A 17,593-nucleotide genomic window follows, 5' to 3' on the forward strand; every position below is an offset into this window, starting at 1 on the left:
GATAAGGAATGTCAAAAGGCCAGCGAGCTCCTCTCACCAGCCAAGGCCAGTGCCTGATGCTCAGTGGGAGGTCCCTCTGCCTCCTACCTAAGCTTTTTAGCCCATAAACTCGGATCCAAGGCCTGCTAACTTACACATGGCCCTGAGAAGCCAATACACACCTCCTTGTTCTCAAGAAGGGTGAAGTTAAAGCAAGTGTAGGACTGGCTGAAACCTTCACACCTTAACACCTCAGAGCAGTTCATACCTGAGCATGTTCTTGAAACCCCTGTGAGCAACACCAGGGATTTCAGAGGCAATGCCAACCAAAGGCATGTGTAGCTGCTCAAGCCTTACACCTTCTTATTGTAGTTCTGGTCTGCCAAAGATTAATGTGTAATTGCACTGCAATTACCTGCATGGCTTCTCTTTTAAAGTAGGAATTACAAGGTTAGCCACTCTTTCCAAAACTTAAAGGCAGTAATCATTTAGTAATGTAACATTTCGGTGATCTGCTGAATTATTTCTTTTTCTGGATCTTTTCCTTCTCTGATTGCAGGCTTTTTGCTTTTAGAAATAAAACACCACTAAGTAGAACTCAATGTAAATTTAAACATGGAAAGTAACAAGCATGCTACAGAATTCTTGTCATCACAGATTACAGTTATTGGATAACTCTCTAACTATAAAGGTGTCACTATACTCTTGCAAAATAAAATACAAAAATACTAATTTTAAATTGCTGGGTCTGTAATGGCCATAGTCTATTACACACGAACAGGTCACACAAAAAGTTAACAGGACTTTAGGCATGCAAATACAATGGCATAAGTGAATCCCAAGCACGTTGCATTTGACTGAGTTTAAGGGTTCCCAAGTGCCCGTTCAACTTTTCTCCTGGACTGGGATCTACCTTGCATTCACTCTTACCAGGTTCCCAAATAATTCCTTTACTGTCACCATTGTCACAAAAAAGGAATATGTTGACCACTCCCTTAGTCTGGTTACATCCTGTATAAGATATACCCCAATAGAGAAATACTTTTATATGTTGCTGGATATATGTTTATATTAATTGTTCAATATGTGACTATAATGAAAAAATACCTGGTACATCTCTTTTTATGTATCTAGGAGCTTTTTTTGCATAGACAAAATAATCTTCTGAAATATCTAACTGAATTTCACTTTATACTCTGTCATATTGTAGCTATTCATAAAAAAACCACAGATACAGATTTCTACATACCTGCTTGTCAAATGCTATCCAAGCTGGAGGATTACTTCCCATCCCTGCAGGAAACTCAGTGTATTTAGGTTTCGGCCTCTGATCAAGCAGTGGTTGACCTCCTATTCCAGGTTTTTCTTCAAACAGCATGGGAACATTATTGCAGTAACCCCAGCGCTGCGGTTTGTGGAAATTTTCTCCCCCTATCTGTTAAAAAGTTTGGAAGAAAGAGAGAAAAAATTGCCTGTGTGTTTGTTTTTAAATCCATAACAATTAACTATCTAGGCAAGGAGGATTAATCACACCAAAGTTTCTCTATAATTATTTTTAATACAGAACCTAAAAACTTGTAACGACTGGAATGCTGAAAGTGAAGTGACATTTTTCAGTGGTCAATTTGCCAGTCTTACAGACAAAAATGGAATAATATTCCAGTAATTTACCTAGGCTGAGAGACTGGATGATAATGATACTGTTTTGCACACACACTCCTTCCCTGCAACAAGGATTGAGGCACGTGGTAGAAAGAAGCAAGTCACCCACAAGAACTGTTGTAAAAAGGTGGAGGGGAAAAGCCTTTTCTTCAGCTCTCCAGAGGGCAAATGGAAACAGTTCAGCAGCACTCAGAGAACAGCCTGCTCTCGTTACTCACGTCAAAGATCTTATTTGCACTTGTGTCCCTGAGTGTGAAATAAAATCCTCTGTACTAGTGCATACACTTGAATTTTGGGAGGTTGGACCTGAATCAAACGACAGAATATTCATTCCATCTGGGCTTATTTCAAAACAAGGTCTCTGTAATGATTTCTTTATACTATTACTAATTTTTCAGGCAATAAAGGATGGAGTGCTTAAAAATGTAGGACCAACCAACTGCAAAGAAACCCATCTTGCCCACTCGAATTTCTTGGCTGGGGCTGGAACCAGTGTTCAAATGACACAGAAAAGCCTCTGGCCTCACATGAATATCACTCCTGCCTGTGGCAATGTCCCTCCTAAAGAGCTGCCTGCACAGCTGTGCTGTGCTTGGGCAGCAATTTCCTACCCCAAGTATCAGTCTCATAGGACAGGACAGGGAAATAGGAAAAGCCAACAGAAAGTTCCACTTCCTTCCAGGAGCAGCAATCCTGCCTCGTTAGCTCCTCTCACTCTGATATTCTTCCCTTCCTTGCCCTCTCAAATCCTCAAAATATTTTATTTGGGAAGGTAGAGAGGAGACATTGGGTAAGGGGAGAGAGGGAGCACCCCAGCTGTGCCCTCCCTCAGCCTGGGCCTGGGTGAACATGAGGGAAGATGAGGCTAAAGGGGAAAGAACTGATGTCATGAACGAGCACACCAAAAGCCCTGGGTACAGGAAAAGGCTGGACAGCAACACTTCTCACAGCAGCACCAGAGCAGGTATGTTGGTAAAGTAGCAGAGGGACAAAATTGCCTCCCCACTACATTTGGCATCACTGATTATCACAGGCTTACATGTAAACCCACTGCTCCCCAGAAAGGGGGAGACAGCCCCAAGTTACTATCATAAATCAGAAAATGGTACAAATAATCGTTTTTCATTGTGGCAACACTCAATTGCTCCAAGACAACATCACACACAGCAGTTCTGGGAAACAAGTGCAAGCAGTGAAGCAGCAAAAACTGAAAGTACATGAGTAGTTATTTCATTCCACCAATATGAAAGAGGGTCAGGAATCTGAAAGGCAGTGAACCAGCCTCAAGGCACATAACATTCAGTGCTGGCCTACACAAACTGCAGCACACTGGAGGTCACAATCTGAACTGCTCCCCTGCCTCAAGGTGCTCCAAATCCAATGACACAGGAGGGAGAGATGCTGACACAAACTGCTCAGTCACTGCTTTAGCTTAACCTTTGCTTAAAATACTTCTGCAAGGACGGTGGTATGAAAAAGAATACTTACTATTTTTACAAATTAGTATTTTTAATACCATAATAATCAATGGCCATACCTTGCTTAGGTTCAAAGAAGCTGAGCTAGCCTTTGAAATAGTCACTGCAAAATGAGATAAGGTTCACATTCTGAGGACAGAAACAATCAGGGGTATGGAAGCACGTCCCCAAAAAAAGATATTTAAAAGGTAAGCAATGTTTTGAACAAAGGTGAATAAAAGGGCACATGACAAGTATCATAGTTTAAAGAACAATACAAGGGGGGAAAACAAGTACTCCTGCACTGTATAACTCAAGAACAAGGGTTCTGAGTAAAAGAGAAAAATCAACACAAGGAAATGCTTGTGTACTGACTGACCACAGAGCATTGTTCAAGCCAGGAATATAACTAGACTGAAAAAAAGAATTGCACGTTTGCAGGAATGATGCCCAAAATAAAATATTTTGCATCGGCATCAGCTTTTTGCGCTCGGATGTATAAAATGTCACGTCTCAGCCTGCAGTGTCAGCACTGACATTTAAACATCACTCATGAGGTCATTCCACCCCTTCCTCAGGAACTGAGTACAGGTGCTCTCCCGGTACCTGAATCTGGAACAGGCACCAACAGGGGCTGGCACCTGCTCTGTAACCCATCTGCACCTGGGATGGTTTCCTCCCTCTCCTTTGGGTGCTTCTCAACTGCCCTTTCTTCTTCTATTTCTTTTTTACAATAGTTTTGTTCCTCAGTAAGCTGATGAAGAGTTGGGGAGAAGTCAGAAAGGAAGGGAGATTCCTGCTTTCACCAGTTCAAATGTAGGATAAATCCAGTCAAGCTGAGTTTTTAAAGGGAAGTTTCCAGGCAAGAACACCTCATTTATACTGAAGGTGCTATAGAACAGATTCACTTGCTGGCACAGCAAGTATTTAATTATTCTCCCCCTCTAACCGAAGCTTGAGTTAGGGAGAAAGGCACAGACAGAAAAGCAGGGTGAGGGTGAGTTTTCCTCAGCAAAGGAAAGCTTTTCATGTCCCCAAAGCTTTTTCTAGAAGCATCTGCTGTTCAAATGTTTCTGGGTTTTAGTGAGCTACAGTATGGTAAAGAGTTCATCAAAGTTATCCAGGTTTGGTCCTGCTGCCAATTTCCAGAATTTAGGGCTAAAATTACAACATCCTTCACAATTAGATATGAAAAAAACATGGCCAAACAGCTTCAGTTCTGTTAAGAATCTTCTGTGGCATTCTGGTAACTTTTTAGGGTTTGACAGAAAGATTATTTCAGAATCCTAATCGAAGAATTACTTATAATCCCCTGCTCCAGAAAAGCACACAAATCCATAGGCAAAACAATCTCTTCTAAAAGTCTGTACAGTTATTTCTTTAAAAAAGCCCAAGACAACAACAAAGATAGAAAGTTTAAGAAGAAGAGTAATTATAATTGAAGATCACAAAAGAGAAAAATTACATTAGGGAAACTTCAACTAATGAACTCGACCACATCCAGCCTAAAATAGTGACAGAACATCATGTTACCTCCACACTAATATTAAATGACTTCTAAAAGAAATCTTTTACAGAGCAGGGAAAGAGCTTGACTGTATCTGCTGTGCTAATGCAGCTACACTGAGCAGGCTGTAGATCTGCTGAACAAAGATGGACATTTTCTGTGCAGTGAGCCTGAAAAATATCGAGGATACATTCAATAGTGACTAATGCAAAGGTCAGGGTTCTCTGACTGCACTACTGGCTTTGCAAACTCAGCCACTGCAGTCCCTGGGGAGCGCTGCCTTGTGCTCGCTCCATCCTGCTCTGTAACAGTAACAGCAAACTCACCAGGGAGCTGCACATTCCAGCCGAACCAAACACACCTGGAAATGTCTGCAGAGCTGGGGGAGCCCTCAGTGGCACACCCTGTCCCAGAAGCCACAGGTCTTCAACCCAGTCCCACGAGGAGTTGTGGTAGAAGTCACTGGTAGCAGCCCAGTTCTCTACCCCATATCTATTTTTAATTCCCACTGCGGATGCCCTGCTCAAATCCTGGATCAGGATGAACTGTGGCACTTCTGAACTGTTCTAGGCTGGTGATACAGTCTCCTGGTTAGGAGATAAATGGAGATAATGCAGTAATGGAGATAAATGCAACTGCTGCACACTGTGCTGCTCAAATTTGGATTTTAAACTCTTCTATCATCCCTGCCTTGTTGCAGAGGCCTCAGGACATTCAGAGATTAAGTGGTACTGCCAAGGAGGAACACTTTAAGACCCAGCAACTCTGGTGCCCCTCTAAAACATCACAGAACGAGGTGCATCAACACTAACAGCCTGGGTGAGCACAGGAAAGACGTGGATCTGTTGAAGCAGGTCCAGAACAAGGCCACAGGAATGATCAGAGGGATGGAGCACCTCTCCTCTAAGGACAGGCTGAGGCAGCTGGGGTTGTTCAGCCTGGAGAAGAGAAGGCTCCAGGGAGACCTTATTTTGGCCTTTCAATACTTAACAGGGGATTCTAAGAAAGATGGGGACAGACTTTTTAGCAGGGCCTGTTGCAATAGGACAAGGGGTTATAGTTTTAAAATAAAAGAGGGCTAATTTAGGTAAGATATGAGAAAGAAACATTTTACAGTGAGGATGGTGAAACACTGGAACAGGTTGCCCAGAAAGGTGGTGGATTCCCCATTCCTGGAAACATCCAAGGTCAGACTGGACAAGACTCTGAACAACCTGATCTAGATGAATATGACCCTGCTCCTGGCAGGGGGTTGGACTGGAGGATCTTCAAAGGTCTCTTCCAACACAAACCAATCTGTGATTCTACTGGCTTGCTCTTACTGCCTGAACTGGTACAGCCTGAGAGAAGACAACAGATGGATAAAGGATCCAAAATGAAACCATGAGGAGCAGCGACTGGAAGATTTGGGCCTGGGGGTTGTGACCAAACAGAGATCTAGGGGAGCGGGGCTGAGGGGCAGAAGGCAGTGGAAGGAGTTCAAGAAAACATAAAGGGACAGCAGGTAGGATTACTTATAAAGAAGTTGGCAAATGTTCTGTCAAGAAAAACTACTGTTGGTGCCAGTGATAACAGAGCAGCAGAAAATACTTAAGCCAGGAAACACAGAGACAGCAACAGTAGCATTGAGGGCAATTCCAAACTCCTGCAATAAACAAGGAAGAAGGGGAATCTTTGCTGTGCCACTGAAGTTTGCACAGAAACTGGTATTTTCAAGGACGTATTTTCCCTTGAGATCTATAAACTTATTGGCTGGTTCTCTAAGAAATGCCATGCAGAACTGATGCATGGAATTCTCTCTCTGAGAGGGACTTCAGACCTCAGGCAAGAAAACACACTGGTCAGCCAGCACTTACCAAAGCTGACCCATGTGAATTTGTGGCCCTCTCCACTGGCTGCTGACATAAGACAAGGACATCAATCTGGAATCAGAAGGAGCAGCTGCCCTTGAGAATGGGAGGCAGACCAGGAACACTAACCAAGTTAGTACTTGTAACCAGTGTCATCTCTAACATGGTCCAGGCTCCAAGTGCACAAACTTTTTCTTGCAGTAACAGAGGAAACCTATTACATGCTGCTTTTCCACTGAATGCAGAATTAAACACGGTTACCAAGACCTACCCTGATAAAGGGGCAACATACATAGAACTTGTGTGGACAAAGCTGAAAATGTCATCACTGCACAATTTCAATACCAGTTGGGCTCTGCAGGCACAAGCCACAGTAGCAAGGTCTCCCTGTGGCTTTAAAACATTGGCTTCAAAAGCAGGTACAAAGGAAAAGAACTGAGGAATTTCCTTTTTCAATAGGATGCAACAGGTAGAAATTTCCGAGTGAGTAACCCACATGTTACTAACTGTTTGTGAAAATAAAGAAAATAATAAACTTTTTAATGCAATAAGGTGGCAAATGTTGTGTAAGTACCACACCCTGCCACTGCCAGGCCAACAAGGGCATTTGTCTAAGGCATTTGCCAGGACAGAGGAGCACCAGACAGGGGCACGCCCAACACTGACTCTGACCTCCCCAGCCTCAGCAAAGGGGAAAGAAACAGGAGTTTTAAAAGAGCTTAAGGGTGTTTAATTGATGGATGGACTTACGTGTACACAAAATACTGTAATTTTGATTTTAAAGATATTTGAAAAAAAGAGGTGGTTCCTTTCTCTCTCTTTGCAGACATTAGATATTTTATGCTCCTGACACCTTCTGCTGTCGTTCTTCTCCAGGCCATCGAGCCAACCACCAAAGGTGGCACTGCTTGGGCTCTGCCTGTTGCTTTCATCCCTGCTCTTCATTTGGCACAAAGGAAACATTACCTTATGTTCCCATAGGAACCACTCCATCAGTTTTAGAAGCACCTATCATCTCCCTGGGTTTCCCTCCGGTTTCATCACCAGCTGTGATGCCTGAGCAGCAAGATTTTGTCCCAGCTGCACGGGAACACAGCGGCAGCATCGCTCTCTGGGATGTTGCTGAACTGGGCACCTGTCACTTGCAGTTAAGGGAGGGAAAAATGGGAAAAACCAGGCAGAAGGTGCTGCCTTTCACTGTGCCAGCACCACGGGCAGCTGAGAGCTGCCTGGCCTCGCTGCCCTCACTCCTGATTGGAGAGGAAGCAACTCTGCTCCTGGCTGGAGAAGAAGTCAGCATTCCTAGTAAAGTAATAATGATCATAATGGAGGGTAATACAAAGGCCAGAGGCTCTCAGATCCAGAGAACTAAGTGCTGTGAAAAGATTTCTCACTCCCCATTTGTCACTGTCATCCCAATGCCTCGGAGTCAGACTTTGTGGCCCTCATTGCCTTAAAGCCCTGATTATTTGGAGGCAGCTCAGCCACCTTATTAAACAATCCAAGGCAGACAGAACACGTATGTGCTTCCCTTCTGCTGCCTCTCCTGGGCCTATAGATAAGGCAGGTGGAAGCATCAGGAGCAGAGACAAGAGGAGTGTGCAAGTAGCTTGAACATTGGAATTAATACCCATAATTATAAACGAAGGGCTGACAGGAACAGCAATCCCTTGTCCTCTATGCATCCTTCTTCAAGGAATGCTCTGCCACTGTTTTTTCAGCCCAGTAAGAGACACTGATGGTGATGCTCAGAGCCCTAACAGGTGAAAATATTTTCTTCCTTTTTTAAATTTATCTATAGCAGTGACACCTTTTTCCCCTTTATATGCTGTTCTCAGCCTCTCATTTGTGGAGCTATATGAAAATAAAATTAAATCTAATAACCAGCAACAACCAAGTGGAGATCAGAGATGCTTTTCAATAAAGGTTAGTTATAATTATTAACTCCACTATCTCAAGGACTGACAAAAAGAGCAATCTGGAGCCCTAAAAAGGGTATAACCATGGTTTTACAATGCTGTCTTGTGGAAATGATGACAGCTTTCACACCTTTAGTTCTCATAACGTACTCACTGTATGCACTTCAACAGGGGGTGTCCAGCACTCTCTATAATGTAACTCTTCCTAAGCATGTAAAGTTAAATTAAATCATTTAAGTGAAATCGAAATTTGGAGACAAATAAAGTCACAAATAACACTGAGCTGCTTCCACCCAGCAGGCACCAGTGGCACACGCCTCTTTCAGTGTTGCTGACAGGCGTGCTCAGCAACCACCACCTCAAGTGTTATACACACAACCAACTCTTTACAATACAAATTCCAGTTCAGCAAGAGAGACTGAGAATTCACCACCAGGTCTTTTTTTTTTTTTGCTTCTAAAACAACAGCACCTAGCCTGCTGTTTCCAGGGGGAGGAGTTTCCTGAAAAATCCCCACTGCTTGAGGCTGGCAATCCTAAGGAATATTCATAAGGAATTTCATGTCTCATGTTGAAGGGGTGCTCGTGGTACCACTGGTGTTAAAACCTGTGTCTTGACAAATCATTTGCAAATTGTCCCTGCACTACATTTATCACCTTCCTTATACTCCCTCGTAGGGTGGTCAGACTCAGGAGCTGGCAAAGCAGCCCAGCAGTCAGGATACAGAAATGAGGGCTCTGTCACAGAATCATGGAATGGTTTGGAAGGGACCTTAAAGGTCTCCCAGTTCCATGGGCAGGGACACTTTCCACTAGACCAGGCTGCTCAGAGCCACATCCAACTCAGCCTTGAACACTTCCAAGGACGAGGCATCCACAGGTTATCTGGGCAACCTTGGCCACAACATGTTCTTAGTGTGAAAACACCAGATTTCCTTCCAGATATTTTAGCATTATTAATAAAGTCTGCAGTTTAATTTGCCTCCTGAAAGCACCAGCTATAGTGCTGTGCATGAATCCTCCCTTTACTCCCTGCACTGCTTCACAGTACAGATTGTGTTCAGCAAATTTCTAGCTATCCTTGATGAACAAGTTTGAAGTAGTGATGGCAGCCTTCTCTTTTGTTTGCTAGGCTAAAAATACCATCTTATCTATTCAGCCTGCCATTGGTATTAATAGCATTGGCAACTGTGAAACACTGTGTTTGCATCCATGGCATTCCCCTGCTCTGCAAAGACTTTGGTTTATGCAGAGGATACCTGTCTCTCCCTGGTTTGCTCTGTTAGAGATGCAAAAAGAGCTCAAACTGCCCCACAGCAGCTGCCAGATCACAGAATGACACAATCAGTTAGGTTGGGAAAGATCTCTGAGATCAAGAAGTCCAACCTTTGACCAATCACCACCTTGTCAATCAGACCATGGCACTGAGTGACACGTCCAGTCCTTCCTTAAACACCTCCAGGGACAGTGATGCCATCACTTTCCTGGGCAGCCCATTCCAATGTTTAATCAACCATTCAGTGAAGAAATTCTTCCTAATGTCCAGCCTAAGCCTTCCCTGGCCAAGCTTAAGACTGTGTGCTCTCATCCTGTCACTGGTTGACTGGGAGAAGAGGCTGAGCCTATCTGGCTCCAAACTCCTTTGACTGAGTTGTGGAGAGTGGTAAGGTCACACCCTGAGCCTCCTCTTCTCCAGGCTGAACACCCCTGGCTCCCTCAGCTGCTCCTCATAGGACACAGCATTTTGTTTGCTATGATAAAAACACAGTCTTATCTATTCAGCCTGCCATTGGCACTAGCAGTATTGAAACACCACATCAGCATCTCTGGCATCACCACACTCTGCAAAGACTTTTTCCTTCATATAGAATAGTATGTGACTCTCCCTGTTTTGCTCTGCCAGAGATCGAACAAGAGATCCAACTGCCCCCCCAGCAGCTGCCAGATCACAGAATCTATTCGGTTGGAAAAGACCCCTGAGATCGTCGAGTCCAACCCATGACTGTTCACCACTGTCTCAACTAGACCATGTCACTGAGCACCAGGTCCAAACCTTTCCTTAACCACTTCAAGGACAACCACTCTACCACCTTCACGGGCAGCCCATTCCAACGCCTAATCACCCTTTCTGTGAGGAAATTCTCTGATGTCCAATCTAAACTTTCCCTGGCCCAGTTTAAGACTGTGTCCTCTCGTCCTGTCGCTGTCTGCCTGGGAGAAGAGGCCCCACCTGGCTACCCACCTACCAACCAACCTCCTCTCAGGTGGTTGTAGAGAGTGATGAGGTCACCCCTTTTTCTCCAGGTTAAACACCCCCAGCTCCACTCCTCAACCAGACCAGATGCCATCACTTTCTGGCAGCCCATTCAATGTTTGATCAACCATTCTGTGAAGAAATTCTTCCTAATGTCCAGCCTAAGCCTTCCCTGGCCAAGCTTAAGACTGTGTGCTCTCATCCTGTCACTGGTTGACTGGGAGAAGAGGCTGAACCTATCTGGCTCCAAACTCCTTTGACTGAGTTGTGGAGAGTGGTAAGGTCAACCCTGAGCCTCCTCTTCTCCAGGCTGAACGCCCCTGGCTCCCTCAGCTGCTCCTCATAGGACATAGCATTTTGTTTGCTATGATAAAAACACAGTCTTATCTATTCAGCCTGCCATTGGCACTAGCAGTATTGAAACACCACATCAGCATCTCTGGCATCACCACACTCTGCAAAGACTTTTTCCTTCATATAGAATATATGTGACTCTCCCTGTTTTGCTCTGCCAGAGATCGAACAAGAGATCCAACTGCCCCCAGCAGCTGCCAGATCTACAGAATCTATTCGGTTGGAAAAAGACCCCTGAGATCGTCGAGTCCAACCCATGACTGTTCACCACTGTCTCAACTAGACCATGTCACTGAGCACCAGGTCCAAACCTTTCCTTAACCACCTCAAGGACAACCACTCTACCACCTTCACGGGCAGCCCATTCCAACGCCTAATCACCCTTTCTGTGAGGAAATTCTCTGACGTCCAATCTAAACTTTCCCTGGCCCAGTTTAAGACTGTGTCCTCTCGTCCTGTCGCTGTCTGCCTGGGAGAAGAGGCCCCACCTGGCTACTCACCTACCAACCAACCTCCTCAGGTGGTTGTAGAGAGTGATGAGGTCACCCCCCTTTTTCTCCAGGTTAAACACCCCCAGCTCCACTCCTCAACCAGACCACGTCACTGAGTGCCACATCCAGCCTTCCCTCCAGGGACTGCAACTCCACCACCTCCCTGGGCGGTCACTTCCAACGTCTGATCACCCTTTCCGTGAAGAAATTCTCCCTGATATCCAAGCTAAACCCCACCCCTGGCGCCGCTTACGGCCGAGCCCCTTCCGTGCTGCTGCACAGCATCCGCACCGCGGCCGGGGGCACCTGGTGGGCCGGGACGCGGGGAGAGGCAGCCCCCGCGGCGGGGCCGTGCGGGCGGGCGGGGAAGGGGCTGCCCTGGGTGTCACTCACGTTGCGGCGGAAGGAGAAGCCGGGCAGCAGCGGCAGCGCCATGGCCGCCCCCACCCGCCCCGGCCGCCGCTGCCGGGATACGGGCCCTGACGGCACGGCGGGCGTGACGTCACGGGGCGCGGGGATCGTCCTGGTCCGACCCCGCGATACGGCGGGGATGGAGGGATGGAGGGACGGAGGGACGGAAGGGGACGGAGGAGATGAGACGGAGGGATGGAAGTGAGGACGGAGGGACGGAGGAGAGGATGGAGGGACGGAGGGATGGAGAGGAGATGGAGGGGATGGAGGGGATATGGAGGGGATGGAGGATGGAGGGATGGAGGGATGGAGGATGGAGGATGGAGGGATGGAGGGATGGAGGATGGAGGGATGGAGGGATGGAGGGATGGAGGATGGTGGGATGGAGGGATGGAGGGATGGTGGGATGGAGGGGATGGAGGGATGGAGGGACGGAGGGATGGAGGGACGGAGGGACGGAGGGATGGAGGGATGGAGGGACGGAGGGATGGAGGGATGGAGGGATGGTGAAGATGGAGGGATGGAAGGATGGAGGGGATGGAGGGAGGAGGGATGGAGGGATGGTGGGATGGAGGGATGGAGGGACGGAGGGATGGAGGGAAGGAGGGAAGGAGGGATGGAGGGATGGAGGGACGGAGGGATGGAGGGATGGTGGGATGGAGGGATGGAGGGATGGGGGATGGATGGGGATGGAGGGGATGGAGGGATGGAGGGATGGATGGGATGGAGGAGATGGAGGGATGGTGGGGATGGAGGGATGGTGGAGATGGAGGGGATGGAGGGATGGAGGGATGGAGGGATGGAGGAAGATGGAGGATGGTGGGATGGAGGAGATGGAGGGATGGAGGGATGGAGGGATGGAGGGATGGAGGGATGGAGGGATGGAGGGATGGTGGATGGAGGATGGAGGGATGGAGGGGATGGAGGGATGGAGGGATGGAGGGATGGTGGGATGGAGGGAATGGTGGGAATGGAGGGATGAAAGGGATGAAAGGGATGAAGGGAATGGAGGGATGGTGAAGATGGAGGGGATGGATGGGGATGGAGGGATGGAGGGATGGTGAGGATGGAGGGATGGAGGGATGGAGGAATGGATGGAGGATGGAGGGATGGAGGGATGGAGGGACGGAGGGATGGAGGGATGGAGGGAAGGAGGGATGGAGGGATGGAGGGATGGAGGGACGGAGGGATGGAGGGATGGAGGGATGGAGGGATGGAGGGATGGAGGGACGGAGGGATGGTAGGATGGAGGATGGTGGGAAGGAGGGATGGAGGGATGGAGGGATGGAGGACGGAGGATGGAGGGAAGGAGGGATGGAGGGATGGAGGGATGGAGGGACGGAGGGACGGAGGGACGGAGGGATGGAGGGACGGAGGGATGGAGGGATGGAGGGATGGAGGGGCAGTGCCCCACTGTCCTCCTCCTGAGGAACCGTGGGAGTGTGGGGGAGCGGCGGGAATGGGCCCAGAACGGGGAGAGGAAGGCGAGTCAGGGTTAGCGACCCTTGGGGGCGAAGTAAAACTAAATACAACCTATAATATATAAAATATTTTTATATATTTGTATATATATAATATATATAAAATATATACACATAAATATATATATTATAGTTCTATAATATATAAAACATATGTAATATATAATATATAATAAATAATATATAATATTAATTATAATATTGTATTATACATGATATTATTATTATAATTGATGCGATATAGTATTATATTATATATAATAATTATATATTTTATATATTATATATTGTATATTTTATATACTATACAATATACATTATATATTATATATTATATATTATATAATATATATTCTATAATATACATTATATATTATATATAATGTATTATATATTCTATATTATATATTATATGTATATTATATATTTTATATATTATATATGATACATTTTCCATATATACTTATATATGCATATATGCCTACATATATGAAATATGTATTATATAAGTGTATAAATATATATTTCATATACTCTGTATGAAATATGAAATATATTTTATATATAAGATGTAAGTATAGTATATATAAATTCTACACCTCTAACACCTATTACCTGTAAAATTTTTATCATATTTATTGTATATGTTACACAATAATATATAATATATACTGCTATTTTTATATGATATACAATAAAGTTATTTATTTATTATACACATTATTTACCATTAAAATTGTATGTATTATTTATTATACGTTGTTAAATTTAGTATATTGTTTTATATATAATATATATTTTCTTAATATATTATTATTTACTAAATGCTAAATACATACTAAATTCAACACTAATGCATGGTAAAGCTTTTTTCTTTAATTTTTCACAGTTCATGCCTGTTTTCATCAGGAATCTCTCAAAATTTGGAGAAAAGGGGGCTCTGGGGTGACCTTATAGCTCTCTACACCTGCCTGAAATGAGGTGGGGGGTGAGGTGGGGGTTTGCTCTCTTCTCCCAGGTAATCAGGGACAGGACAGGAGGACATGACCTCGAGCTGTGCCTGGGGAGGTTTAGGTTGGACATCAGTAGGAATTTCTTCACAGGAAGGGTTGTTAAACACTGGAAGAGGCTGCCCAGGGATGTGGTGGATTCATCATCCCTGGAGATACTCAAGGAATGCCTGGATGTGGCACTTAGTGCTGCGGTTTAGCTGACAAGCTGGTGATGGGTCAGAGGTTGGACTGGATGATCTCAGAGGTCCTTTCCAACCTAAGTGGTTCTGTGATTTTGTGAAAACGTGCCTCAGTCCCAAAACCTTGCCTTGTTCCCTCACTCCCTCCCACGTGGTAAAGCGCAGTGACCTCACTGGACATGGTCTCCCTACAGTGCCTCTGGAACTGGGGTCACAGATGGGGCAAATCCCACCTCATTCGCGGTTTTCTGCACCAATTAATTTTTAATGTTTTTCGTTTTGTGACTGTTATACAGCGCATTTTACTCTGGGGCCCTCGTGGGCTTGGAGGAGGGGGGTGTGTGGGTTGCTTTTACAGCTTTTCCTTTGGTTTTTTTTGCATTTTTTAGTCCACCGGGACAGTGAAACTGGGTCAGTGGGTTTCCACCTTCTGGTTTCCCAAGTGCTGTGTTGAGCATCTGCATTTGCATTTAGTGCGGGAAGGTAAACATTTAAAATGTATTTTAATTGAAAATAAGAGGAACCGTCATTTTAATCACATTCATTTCGTGAAGTGGGTGGTATTATGCTCAAATTTAAATTTCAAACAGAAAATACAACCAGAGTTTCTCACGGATGGCTTGTGTGGGGGAAGGGTTGTTTCTTTCTTTAATGGTAGTGACATTTTCCTTGTTAATAAGGGAGGGTGCATTCCAGATCACTTCCAAAGCCAGTTCCAGAGAACAGCAACTATGCTGTGTTATGTTCCTCCTGTTCATTAATTTTTTTTTTTTATTAGAACTGCTTTTCACAGAAAAATGAGTTTATGGATAAAGCAGCTTAAACCCAAGTATTCCAGTTCTGATCTACTGTCTCGGAGGAGCTGTACTTCACTTGCTTAATGTCCTTATTCTCATAGATGGAGTGGATCTCCCATGCCATATTTCATACTCTATGATGCATCAGACCATGAAATTCCCATAACATATCATCCCTCCTCCCTGAAACAGAGGTTTGTGGAACAGCATGGGCGATGTGTTCAGTCTGAATGAGCCTGAGAGGGACTCCCTGTACAGTTCCCAGTTCTCTGAGTTAGTATTTAGCCAAAAATATTCTGATTTCAAAACCTGTGATTTCAGAGGAGAATTCTTTGGGGTTTTTTTGTTTGGTTGGGTTTTGGTTTGGGGTTTGGTTTTGGGGCTTTTTTGCCAGAAGTTTGAAATGGGAAAGGAAGGGAGGAAGGAGGGAGGAAGGAGAGGAAGGAGGAAGGGAGGAAGGAAGGAAGGAAGGAAGGAAGGAAGGAAGGAAGGAAGGAAGGAAGGAAGAAAGGGAAGAAGGAAGGAAGGGAGGGAGGGAGGAGGGAAGGAAGGGAGGAAGGAAGGGAGGGAGGGAGGAGGGAGGAAGGAAGGCATGTCCTGTTAGGTTTTCGTGGCTCATTGCATAGCAGGGTGGTTGAAATGTCTTCATACCCTTGTGATATCAATAATAAACTGGTGTTCCAAGGTAGCACGAGCAGAGACTCTGGGTGGAAAACACGCAAAGGGAAGGGCATCACTGCTGGAGGAAAGTCAGTGAAATGCAGAGCACCAGCAAAGAGTCCAGTGCATTTCCAGCAGAAAATCCTGTGAATTGTCCTTAACTTTCAAGTCAAATCTTTCTGCACAGGATTACCTCTGCCTCACCCAGTAAAGGAGCCACAGGGAGCTGTGGAGAAGGGGAGCATCTCCCTTGTGCGCCAAAGCACTGCTACAATTCACTGTTTTCTACCAGTCTTCAGTCATTTTTTGGCTTTCAAAGGCAAAGGGGGTGGAAAAAAGGAGTATAATCTACTTTAGAACAGAATCGCTTCTTTCTACATTACCTTCTCTTTGGGGTTTCTCTCACATGTTTATCTTTTTTGTTCCTTGCTGTATTCACTCAATAGTACAGACTGAGTGAAAACAAATTAATTTTAATGCCTTTTCTGGGAAAAATAAAAGTACTCCAGGAAAACCAATTTTGATAAAAGCTTTTTATTAAATGAAGATTGTTAATGACAACAACAGCAAGCAGCTGGCAGTAGTAAATTAACTGTGTCTTCTGACTAGTCTGCAGATGATAGTGGTGGATGTACATAGGACTGTGCAGTTCAAAGGAGGAAGAAAGCAGGGGGGAAACTAAAGCTGGGAAAAATACGGAAAACACTGTTTTTGTGATAAAAAGACAGAGATTCTAGTCTCTTTGTATTGGGATTGAGTTTTACTAGCAAAGTTGAAATGAGTAGTGGGGTTCAAACTGTAAATGAGCAACGCAAAACTTTTTAAAGAGGCCTAATTTTTTTTTAAATACTGTTTTTTGCTCTGACCAAATTCTGTTGGCTCCAGGCTTCCTAGTTCATTAGTTTGAGTGGAAGACCAGGTCTTCCACTTCCAACTTGTGTCTGTTTAGAATAGGAAAGTTTAGAAAGATGAAGAGACCAGGAAAGTTTGATTGAAATCAGCATAATTTAGTGTCACTTGTTTGTGATGACATGTCTCTGTTTCTGTCATACTTGTGACTTCATCCTTTCCTTGGGACTGGTTTTACAGACCATGTTAAGGCTGGGCTGTCCGAAGTCAGAGCAGTCCTTAAAAATATTGATTCCTTATGTTTTTCCATGTCTTTTATTACCTCATTCATTTTGATTTCACCAGTCAATGAACACATAGACCACGAACTTACTCATTCAGTGGCCAGAAAACAATGCTGAGACCACAGTATTTGGCTGCAGCTGTGGAGTGATCCACACAACTCACATGGGGGAAATTGGGCAGCTGTAGGTCTGTGCTGACCATGTACCACACAGGTGCTTGGTGCAGGATTCCTGCAGCCCCTACTGCCCCAGGAAGGCAAAATGTGAATTTCTACGGCTCATGGCCCGTCACATTTTGTTTCCTAGTGATGCCATAGGGGATAGGAGAACAGAAGAGTAGTTAAATCCAGTCAGGTCTCACTGGAGGGTTTCCTTAGCTGGAATGACCTTTCCACGGCCAATTACTCCAATTCATCCTGTCCTAATGAGGCGTGTTTGCACATCAGT

At 45.0% G+C, this 17,593-nt stretch overlaps 1 protein-coding gene across 1 annotated transcript in view; it reads right to left on the reverse strand.

Moving 5' to 3' along the window:
* EFHC2 (EF-hand domain containing 2) overlaps positions 1-11,983 on the reverse strand; it is a 60,511-nt gene extending 48,528 nt beyond the window's left edge. The window contains exons 1-2 of the mRNA XM_050333875.1: positions 11,866-11,983; positions 1,229-1,414 (exon numbers count right to left, since the gene is read on the reverse strand). Of these exons, the coding sequence (XP_050189832.1) occupies positions 1,229-1,414; positions 11,866-11,907 (228 nt within the window). The 5' untranslated portion in view covers positions 11,908-11,983. The remainder of the gene's footprint in view (positions 1-1,228; positions 1,415-11,865) is intronic.
* Between the last annotated feature and the right edge of the window lie 5,610 nt (positions 11,984-17,593).

The sequence above is a fragment of the Myiozetetes cayanensis genome, unplaced genomic scaffold (genome assembly GCF_022539395.1).
Source record: "Myiozetetes cayanensis isolate MyiCay16 unplaced genomic scaffold, myiCay2020 scf5-8, whole genome shotgun sequence".
Classification (NCBI taxonomy): domain Eukaryota; kingdom Metazoa; phylum Chordata; class Aves; order Passeriformes; family Tyrannidae; genus Myiozetetes; species Myiozetetes cayanensis.